Genomic DNA, 11,856 nt, shown 5'->3' with positions numbered 1-11,856 from the left:
CGGCACCCATCCACTGCAGAGGATCCATTGCTGAGCAACTGATGTAAAGACGCATTTCTCCAAATCTGTTCTGTTGAAAAAAAAATAATTAAATAAATTAGTTACTATATTAAGTAAATTAAATCAATTTAATTTTTATCGTTTTCACCAGAAGGTCCAGTAATAAAATTTTGATTAAACATTATGGAGACTAAATAAATGAAAATTTAAGATGCATTAAGTTTTGTTTGGTTGTAGTATTTATAACTAATTGTATATTAAAAAGACAGACGTTTATCGAATGTATCCATTTAAGTGCTGTTTGTGTTTGTTATCCATCACTTGTGTTTCACTGAGCAGAAGCTGTTAGTAAGTAATGATTTCTAAAGGATGTCTGAGAGTGAAATGAGACCCAAGCGCCTTTCTTTCATGTGCTTGAGTCACGTCTGCTCTCTCTTAAGAGTTCCTCCTCAAACTATCTGGCCAACGCAAGAGGAAACGAGAGTTTAACAGAGAAAAACAGTCTTCCTAAAGCCACCCACATCCCATCTGCTCATTAATTATCACTTTTATTATTATCATCGCTGTTGTCACGATTATGAGTTGAAGTTTTCCTAATTGCCACACTGGTCATCGGGCTGTATTCCTGTTAAAGCGTACAGTACGGGGAAAAATCCAGCCGTGTGCGTGTAATCATCCATTCACATCCCTCCTAATGACTGTCAGTTTTCCTGCCCCTCCATTTTCTGTCCAATTAATTCTTTTCTTACTTCCCGGAGAAAGAGAGACAATAGAGCCCTCCAGCACATAATAGAATAGATCATTAAAATTCAGCAGTTCTTTGCGGTGGCACCGTGTTTCCTCCCCGGACTGCTTGGCTTGAATGCCAGACCCCGCTTTGAAATTCAACCCAGCAGAGCACAGCCCCGGACGCTCCTCGCCCCTCCACGCTCACACACAATTCACACATACATTTCCATGCTTTTCCCATGTAAAGATCATCCGAGTTTCTGTCCTGACAAACAAGTTCCATGTATGACTAAACATGACTTTCCTCTTTGTGTCAACACAAGTTTGGACAGATATGTAATTCTCTCAAAACATGTCATCAAAAATGATCAGATCATTTTCGTGTAGCATGTTGATTATTCATATGCACTTAGAATCACACTGGATTTTAGAGCCACATTCACAAGTTTGCTCATGTGTCGATTCGGTCGCTTGAAAAGAACCACACCAAAATAATTAAAATGCCTGTAGTGTTGTTTATCATCCAGCCATTTTCCAAACCGCTTGTACTTGCGGTAAACATTGTTTATGTCTCACAAAACGGTAACTAAAATGTTATTACAATTAGACATGGTAGGAAAATGACAGAAGCATTTGTTGAATAAAATCACGGCAGCCTGTCTTGACGCTGACAGCTGCTTCAGTTGCAGATGTAAGACTTAACTGCTGCTTCGAATGTCACTGCAGCAGCTGCTTCAAACAGAGACTTATTATTTCCCAAACTATAACAATGATTTCATAGCTTTTGGTGGTGGTATACAAATTTGCTCTGTATTTCCAGAAAACCTCATTCATTTATTCAAACATTTCAGTAAAACGTGGTTTTTCATCAACTAATGGCTTCGCACAAACAGGCACCAAAAGGAATTAAACACAATTGCTTTTTAGAAAATGACTATACAAGCACACTAGTAGCCATCAGCTTAGCAAAAGTTTAGACAATCATTTTTCAAATAAATTTATTTTTCTCCACAAATATTGCCAGCAATTACTGTTAGCATTTTGTAAGAATGAACCAGTTAACAAAAAAAAAAAAAGTGAAGATTCACAGCCAAGTCGTTTTTAAATTATACACAAGAATAAAACAATGTAGAGTAAACACTGTTTTGTGTGTTTGTGTTTCACAGCCTAAAAGGTAATTAAAATGTTCAACGGATTGCTATATAATTAAAGAAACCGATTTAATTCAAGACAACAAACGTGATATCAATGACCGGCGGTGTTAAAAATGCAATTATTAATGAGCTTGCTGCAAATTAAGAGCCTTTGACGTGTTAAAGTGCTCACTAAAATGATGCAAACGTAAAATAACAATAAAAAACAACTGCTAACAATTAATGTCTTCTATTATTTCTCAATCAGAGTTAGTTGGTAACACAAAACATGGATATCCCCCCCACAGGAATGCTTTCAAAAATGTCCAAAAAGATACGGCTGTTTATCAAAACCATTTCAGCCCTCCACCCTTTCAGCTTTTGTAAGTACTGTAAAACAGAAACAAACGATACAAAATGACAACACAACATAAATATATATGAAACAGAGAATTAAAAATGAACACGTTTTAGGTTAAAAAAAAAAAAAAAAAAAAAGGATTAACCAGAGAGATTTTGACTGAAGCTAACGCTTCCTGAATATTCATTGGTCCCGATCCTGGAGCGGTTGGCAGTCCTCACAGAGGATTTCTGCTGGCTCTTCAAATTCATCACGTTTAGCACCAACCGTCAATGTTCTGATGTGTCGAAAAATCAGCAGGCACTCATTGCTCAGTTAGCTGGCACAAACCCATTCAGCTAGCGCTGTCCTTCATTGGTGAACGTGATTTCAGCGAGTGCAAAATGTTCCTGGATCAACATCCTTGTTGATCCTGGAACAACATTCCCAGCAACCAATCAGAATTGAGGGATAAGTTTACAGGAAATGTCAGTTTTTGCCTTGCAACCAGAGTTAGGTGCTTCTACACCCTTCATTTATCATTTCCTAATGATTTTTGGGATAAATTATGGGTAGGGTTAGGTTTAGAGGTTAGGACAATAATGTTGATCCAGGATGATCAAAAGATGTTGATCCAGGAATAGGGTTGGGTATGGTTTGTATTTGATTAATTCCAATTCCGATTCCGCTTACCGATTCCCAGTTTTGATTCCAATGTGAAGTCCAACATATTATTTTTGCAAAAAATCGAATTGCTGCTGAATACCATGAACAAAAATCAGCCAGCTACATAAAAACTGGACTCGATTAAGAGCTGTTTGTGTTCAAAATAGAGCTGCATGATTCTGGATACATTGCGACTTTTAAAAAAAAAAAACAATTCAAGTGGAGGTTGTAGTTCTCTCACAATTCTGAAGAAAAAACTAAACAAAATCTCATTGAATTTATGAATGGAACGATTTAATGACTCACTCAAGGTTCACTTGTTTCATTACCGGATGAATCAGTGTTTTTGAACGAATCTCTTGAATGAATGATTCAAAGACAAATAGCAAAATGCACACATAAGTGGAACTGAAATCTTAATTTTACGCCAAGTATCCGATTCTGGAATCGGAATTGATTTTTCGATTCCCAACCCCATCCAGGAACATGTCTTACTTGGTGAAATCACGGCGACCGGCCTTCATTATAGTATGGGACGCAGCACAGAGCGGCCGGGCCTCACGGCCTGGATAACGTGGTGTAAACCGGCTGATCCCAGCTGGCGGAGGGACTGTGGGAGGGCGGGATGGACAGGCCATTGAGGATGTTGGTCCCGTAAGACCTCCGAGAGGAATGGAAGTATGGGTACTGGTAGAGACCGGATGGGTAGCCGGTGTACGGGCTGTAGTAGCCGGAGCTCTGAAGGTCTGTATAATCACACTGAGAGCTGGCGAAGGAGGCGGAGGCGGCCGAGGACCCATGAGCGCTGTAAACGCCATACTCGGGCGAGTGCTCGCGGTAGTGGCTCGGGCTCAGCTGCTCAGTTTTAATGTGAGCTCTGTGCTGGCTGGCTTCGCTCGTGCTGGGCGGCGAGGACGCCACGGGCCCCTTGCAGCTCCAGGAGGCCCCGCTGCTGTAGGGCGAGGCGTAGGAGCTGGCGCTCTGCCCGTCTGGAGCGGCTCCGGCGTGGCCGCTCGGAGGCAGGTACTGGTCGAACTCGTGCACGTCGAAGGCCTCCATGTTGCTGATGACGTCCGTGCTGATCTCTGAGATGTCAACGTTGCTGAAGTCGATGTTCTGTCGCGTGCCATCAAGCAGACGTCTGCCTTCATGCTTGGGGTCTGGCTTTCCTCCGTGATGGAGGTCTGTTTTGGGCGTTGTAGGGGGTGTCGGGGGTCCATGAGGCTGGCCTGAGGATAATAATAAAGCATAAAATGATGCTGGAGTTATACATTTGCATGTATCACATAGAGAGTCTTTCATTCTCTGTCAACAGCCTGTCGAGTGACCATCGGTCAAGGTTAACTTTGACTCAGAGTAGGGATGTAACGATTCACTCAACTCACAATTTTGATTTCACGATTCAGTTTTCTCACAATTTTTATTTTTTTTTACAAAATTAGATTTAAGACATTATACTAAATGAAAAGGTGTCCTTTTATTAGGCTATTGCTGCACGTTTCTTTGTGAAATTGAAATAACAAAACTAAATTAAAATTTTAAAACAAACCCCAAATCAAATAAGTTATACAAATAAAAGAAATCTCTTCAAATAAACAAACTATGTCTTTGTCTGCAAGATGTCTGTTAAAGATCTCTTGATCTGGAAAGCATCTGCTGTCTATAAACGTCTGACAGACGTCTGTAAGATGTCAGTTTTACATACATTCTAAATCAGAAACATCTTAAAGACATCTAATAGACGTCTATTTGACATCTTATAGAAGACGTCCTATAGACATATTGCAGATGAGCAAACACCCTAAAAAATATATCTTGCAGATGTAAATGCAGACATCAAATAGACGTCTACGAGATGTATGTGTGCTATCAGGGAAGATGAAATGAAAATACCACGTGAACTTTTCTAAAGACATCAGTATTTACACATAATATGACTGAATTACACAAAAATATGACAAAATATAACTGATTTTAGACTAGAAGATACTGAATATTTTACAGAAAGTATAAATATTGCTTAATATTACGCCCAAATTTTACCCAGATTAAATGTATGTAAATGTGTAGATATTTAATTTGATAAATTCTAAGTAATAATGCATTTTGAAAATAATAAAAACTAAATTACATGCAAGTAACTGTAAGTCAAACCCTAATCCTAACCCTGACCGTATAGTAAGTACATGTAGTTAATTAATATTTGCATGCATCACATAGAGAGTGTGTATCTCACCTGTATGATCAGTGATGAGATCCGATGGACCTGCCAATCGGCCCATCCCAGGCTCAGCTTTATACATGTGTTGGGTCAGATCCGCGGCGGCGTCAGACTCGCTCTGACCGGGCTTCACACTCTTTCGTCGCCTCGGCTGGTATTTGTAATCCGGGTGATCTTTCTTGTGCTGAACTCTCAGTCTTTCGGCTTCCTCCACAAACGGTCTCTTTTCATTCTCCGTCAACAGCCTGTTGAGCGAGCACCGGTCAAGATTCACTTTCACTCAGAGTGACATTTATCAATGCATTCAGTTTTTATTTTTTTAAAGTTATATTTTTTGTAGTGCTGTCAAACGATTAATCGCATCCAAAATAGTTTTTGTTTACATAATGTGTGTGTGTGTACTGTGTATATTTATTATGTATATATAAAGACACACATACAGCATATATTTTGAAAATATTTACATGTATATATTAATTTAATATATAAACGTAAAATATTTATCTTAAATATATACATGCATGTGTGTGTATTTACATACACATAATAAATACGCACAGTACACACACACATTATGTAAACAAAAACTATTTTGGATGCAATTAATCGTTTGACAGCACTAATTTTTTGGCTTTTCTTCCTTTATTTGATAGGAAAGTTAGGAAACAGACAACAAACTACAAAGGAGAGGGGAATTGAATCAGTAATATGTCGGAGTGCTGCCCACTACTTTACACACAAACATGACAAAATATAACTGATTTTAGACATTAAGAACAAAAGATACTGAGTAATTTACAGAAAGTATAAATGAAGAGTTCAGATGCAAAAGCATCTTAAGTGCTGTTTGAAATGTTCTTGAAAAATTAGTATTATTATATTATTTTTTTTCATACTTGTAGGTTTAGTAATTTCACTTTAATGCTAAAGAATATGTTCTTTTCATTGGCATTAAAGTGAAATATCTTAAACACAGGAGCCTGATAAAATATCAGGGTGCACTTAGAGGCTTTTGCATTTGAACTCTTCAAATATTGCTTAATATTACATCCAAAGTATACAGAGATTAAATGCATTTAAATATGTAAATATTTAATCTTATAATTTAAAGTAATAATGCATTTTGTTATAGAACTCAAGATAATTGCAGAAAATCTGGTAACACTTTAATTTATAACAACGACAAATTATGCATAATTACATGCAAGTAACCCTAAACCAAGCCCTAATCCGAACTCTAAAGTAAGTGCATTAAAACTACTCGGTGCTTAAATGTATAATTACACTGTAACAAGTACACCTTAAAATAAAGTGTAACCAATCTCGAACTTAACATTTTTTAAAGACTTAATGATAATTATAATTATTATAGGGCGTTACCTATACGCATCAATTTATGTTTGTTTATTTGAATGCATCTTAAGATTTATGTCTAAGCTTTTCTTGTAATATTAAAATTCAATATTAATAATAATGACGATTATATATTTAAGTATGTATGTATAATAAATGAGTGATCGAAGTGCGTAGCTCTCTCTCTCTCTCTTACCGCCAGAGTTTTCCGAGGGTTTTGCTGAGCTCGGCGTTGTGCAGGTGTGGATACTGATCCGCCAGTTTCCTGCGCGCGGCTTGAGCCCAAACCATGAAGGCGTTCATGGGTCTCTTGACGTGCGGCTTGCTCTTGATCGCGCCGCTGCCCCGCGCCGGCATGGGCACCAGGGACCAGTCGTAGCCCTTCAGCACCTGGGACACCGCGTCCCTGATGCACGCCGGGAAGCGCTCGTCCTGGCGCTCCAGCTTCGTGATCATGAGCGCCGCGTGGCTGCCGGGTCCGGCGGGGGATGCCGGCGCGTCCGAGTCAGACTCCTCCGGGGACATGGAGCTGGACGAGCCGGCTGGACTGCACGGCGGCTCCGCGCCGGACTTATCCTGCTCCTCCGTCATTATGACCGCTTCTGCTTTCCAACCCGATCGCTCGAATCCAGCTGCCTCAGTGTGGTTTCCCGCAGCCGGAAAGTTTCAGACGCTGCTGCAGTCCATCCGGGAGCACAGAGGCGCACTGATGGAGCTCATGATGGTCAGCCAGACTTTGAGGCGCTTCCACGCGCGGATGAAGAGCCGCTCCTCCCGCGGGCTCTCGTTGGTGGACGCTTCACCCGTGATCAGCTCTGATTGGTTCAGCACACTTCACAAAATAAGGTCATCTGATACCTTTCACTCAGGCAAGTTATTTAGGGTGAATTCAGGCAAAGTGGGCCACTTTAATTGTTTTTAAACTTGTAATTTAGATACCCAGTTATTTTATTTTCATGAAGATCATGTGCTTCAAACAAATGTGTTTATCAAAAAACGATCCTATGTCTTAATTAGAAATTATGAAAACACATTTAATATATGAGTGATTATATAGTTGCAGGTACATTTGGTGTCCAAAGTCATTTTTTTTCTGCTTTTTTCAAATGGTCATATTTTGTAATTATTTTAATACTGTGTTACTCATTGTTATAAATTACAAGATGTTCATAACAATATAATATATATATATATATATATATAATATATTAAATAGCTGAAAATCGTGATTTCTTGTTGTCCAAATTAGTCAGTGCATTCTTTACATCATGTATCATGTAATCAAAATATTTTATTGTACTTTTTTTTGGTAATGTTTACCAAAAAGAGTCATTTACCTAATTCTACAACATTATTTTTTTTTCTTATAAAAATGTGTGTCCGTAAATCTTAACTCAACTCTGTTACCGTACCATACTTTGCCTTTAAATTGGTGGAATCATCTCCCACAACTATATAAGATACAGGAAATTATGTCACGTTCCCTCACTGATAAGATCTGAAGCACTGAAAAGTGCTCTCTCTAAGAAAATATTTTAATCTAAAAAGTTCTTACACAAAGTTATTTTGCAGAATGTCAACACTGTTACCACAATATCAAAAGGAAAACATTGATCACACTTTGTGTTATTTAAAAGTCTTTTAATCACGATTTCATTAGTGCCATGTGCTCTTAGCATTCATGCTAGCAAGTGGAGTTTTTGACAAAAAATAAATATAATTGTCAATCCTGTTACCGTCAAACTCTGTTACCAAGGTAGAGTAACAATGCTGACAATAGTGTAACTGAATTGACAGTCCACCGGGTAATTCTGTTACTTTACAATTCTGTTATTTAAAGGGTCAACACTGTTTATGAACTATTTTCACAAAAAACTATAAAATTGTTGTTTAAAATCTCATAAACATTATTATTTTTGCACCCTTGTAATATTTCAACAACTTTTTTTTTTAACTGGATATTGTATATAATACATTTTCAGATGAAAAATATTTGCTCCAAGTGGACGGTTCTGTTAAGACATAGTTTTTTAATGTATGCATATGTTAAATATTATCTCAGTTTCGAGTGTTGGAATGTAAGGACTGTTTATCTAATGAAACAAGAAGGATTTTTTCTTTTATGATTTATTGTTATTTCTATTCATTGGCTAATTTGTCCATAACAGAGTTGACAAACAATACCATAAAGACCATAAAAAGTTAAATAAATAAATAAATAAATAAGTAACTTGTGTTTGGCAAGCACTGAATTATTAAAATTGAATATGTTTTAAATGAGAAAAAATACAAATTGTGAAAAAAAAAGTTAGTGAAATTTTTTTTCTCAACTTTCTGAAATGCCAAATGTATCTCCAATTATAGAATCACCCATATATATATATATGTTTTTTATTATTATTAAACAGACATATTCAACAAATTTAACAAACCCAGGCAATGAATATAGTTAATAAGCTCACTAATTCATGTATAAAATTTAAAACAACTGATACACTATAGTGTTGACCAGTGTCGGGGGTAAAGCATTACAAGTAACGCGAGTTGCGTAATCAGATTACTTTTTTTAAGTAACTAGTAATATCTGAGTTACTTTTTCAAATATATAACGCCAGTTATTTTTTAATGTTTTTATTATGTTTCCCATGTATTGACTGACAGCTCTCGTGTTGCCATGTTGAGAGAAATCAGGAGTAAGTGCAGAGGCATTGTGTGTGAACATTGTTATTGTAGTTCTAGACTAAATATGAACATGTATTTACTCATCTCACCTGCACAAAAACAGATTCAGTATTCCTCAATATGAATGAAAACAGTTAAATGCGAACTCAGAATATTATACAAACCTGCAATAATTAAATATGTCAAATAAAACAAAAATCATTTATGCATTTAATCCCATTTTATTAACCAATATCTTTGCAAATGACCTTCGATGATCCAAATCAACCATACTAATAAGCAAAAATGACACATTTGTGTTTTAATTTTGTTATTGCTGAATAGTGTTGAACTTTCTTCTCCTGCGTCATATTCTTCATGCAACGTAACGCATTACTTTCCATAAAAAGTAACTAAGTAACGTAATTAGTTACTTTTTTTAGGGAGTAACGCAATATTGTGATGCATTACTTTTAAAAGTAACTTTCCCAACACTGGTGTTGACATTAAATTTGAAGAAATCTAACAAAATATTGATGAAAATTATATCTACAATACCTTAGAAATGTGACACACACATGCAACAACAAATAGGCTAATGTTTGTAATTTTAAAACTTTTTTCTGCCTGTTTTTTTATTTTTTATTTTCCTTCCCAAAAACACTTTAAATGAACTTCAGTTGTGATATCTTGAAGCTTTATACTCTGCATCTACATTTTGCTCTTCATCCTTTCTTTCAATCCAGATTCAACTTCTTGCCCCTCTTTCCTTTCCTCCGTCTCTGTTTCTATGGGCCACTGAGTTGTCCGCCATATTGGAAAGGGTTACGTTAGAAATTTGACTGTGTGTCTGCAACCATAATAATTCACATAGTTATTATCTGTATCTGCAATAGTCTTTTGAAGCTGATCTTTTACATTCACATGTAAGTACTTATTCTTTTATTTGAAGTATAGTTTCACTGATATGTGTAAGTTCAGCAGATTTTTTCAGAAGACACATATTTCATCTTTCAGCGTATGATAGCAGGTTTGAACATCTTGAGAGACGGCAGGTGACGTTCCTCTGTGGTTCACACAGTATTTGAATGTAAACAAATAGACGGGACCTGCATTCACAAAATGAGCAAAAGAATATAACTCTTCTAAAGGAATAAGGTTAACTGCAATTCTATGATAATAAAGGCCTCTAAAGAATGTTTAAATCTGACAAATGACTGTTTGACATAATGAAATGCACACTTATGAAATTGGTGCTTAATACTACGTGTATTATGAGAGACATCTGCAGATAATAGCGGAGGCTGAATCACTGTCTTTGTGCCAGTGTATTGCAAATGATTTTATCAAACATCTTTCTCATGAAAAGACAATGCCTCGCTTGTCAGACATTTGACTTTGCTCTGAGCCGCAAAGAGTGTTCGAATATCGGAGCAGAGTGAGACTTTTGGATTTATTCATTTGCAAATATTAATTGGAGATTGTTTGCAGTGTGGTAAGTGGGTTATGAATTAAGGTTATACATTTATACAAAGCATTTTTTGTGTGTGTGTGTATTGTTGTAAATCTGATATCATTGCAAACGATAGAAAAGAAAAAAAAAAACATGGAAATCTTTTCTTATCGTGGCAATGTTAACCAAAACAAGTGATGCAATGAATGAACCATCTTCAGTGTGTTTATTTATGTCTTTGGTGAGAGCAGTGCGTTTGACAGCTTTTGTTTTCAATGAGCTGGACGAAAGTGCTGCATTTGTTTGGCAAATCTGTCTTTTATCAATCAGCATCCACTGACATCTGTTCATTTTTATTGATATTGATTTTTTTTTTGTAATATTACATGTTAAGGTACTACTTGCTTGAAAAAGATGTTACATGATTGTTTATGTTGCTTCTTATTTTCAAATAAGTAAATCAATAAAGTAGAAATCATAAGAAAATGATTTGACAAATTATGCATTATTTTCACATTTGTTTCTTGCTGTATTTATTTGTATTTAATCATTTAGCAGATCCTTTTATCCAAAGTGACTTTAAAAAGGAGTAACAAGCATTTTGTCACAGAGCCAACAATATTCATAGTATACAATGCCAGGTTTATTTAAAATCTCCATTAGAAAAGTGAATTGCATAAAAGAAGAAAAGCATTTAGTTAGTTAGTTAGTTACTAAATGCCTTGGTTAAGGTTGTTAAATGTGGTTGAAGGGGGAAAAATTCAGTGGCTACCAGCAACTGTTTGGTTACCCGCATTCTTCAAAATATCTTCTTTTGAATCCTGCAGAAGAAAGAAACAGTGAGTGAATAATGGATGACAGAATTTTAATTTTTGGTTGAACCGTCCCTTTAAGTGCGTGTTTGTGGTAGAAGTGTGACTTCAGTGGAGTGAGATCAGGAGACGTGTGATATGTGACCCTGGACCACAAAACCAGTCTCAAGTCGCTGGGGTATATTTGTAGCAATAGTCAAAAATACATTGTATGGGTCAAAATGATCAATTTTTCTTTTATGCCAAAAATCATTAGGATATTAAGTAAAGATCATGTTCCATTAAGATATTTTGTAAATTTCCTACCGTAAATATATTAAAACTTAATTTTTGATTAGTAATATGCATTGCTAAGAACTTCATTTGAACAACTTTAAAGGCTATTTTCTCAATATTTAGATTTTTGTGCACCCTCAGATTCCAAATGTTCAAATAGTTGTATATCAGCCAAATATTATCCTATCCTAATAAACCATACATCAATGGAA

The 11,856-nt window shown here is 36.2% G+C and overlaps 1 protein-coding gene across 1 annotated transcript; it reads right to left on the bottom strand.

Annotated features, from left to right (window-relative positions):
* Positions 1–1,224: 1,224 nt before the first annotated feature.
* On the bottom strand, positions 1,225–7,263 carry sox8b (SRY-box transcription factor 8b). The gene is made up of 3 exons (XM_058771380.1): positions 6,639–7,263; positions 5,105–5,334; positions 1,225–4,097 (listed from the first exon to the last, which is right to left on the bottom strand). Exons 1-3 carry the CDS (start codon positions 7,031–7,033, stop codon positions 3,427–3,429), a joined length of 1,296 nt encoding a protein of 431 aa, XP_058627363.1. The 5' UTR covers positions 7,034–7,263; the 3' UTR covers positions 1,225–3,426.
* Positions 7,264–11,856: the final 4,593 nt, after the last annotated feature.

Source organism: Onychostoma macrolepis, chromosome 03 (genome assembly GCF_012432095.1).
Source record: "Onychostoma macrolepis isolate SWU-2019 chromosome 03, ASM1243209v1, whole genome shotgun sequence".
In the NCBI taxonomy this organism is placed as follows: Eukaryota; Metazoa; Chordata; class Actinopteri; order Cypriniformes; family Cyprinidae; genus Onychostoma; species Onychostoma macrolepis.
The sequence above is the reverse complement of the archived record's forward strand: the minus strand, read 5'-3'. Positions and strand labels throughout refer to the sequence as shown.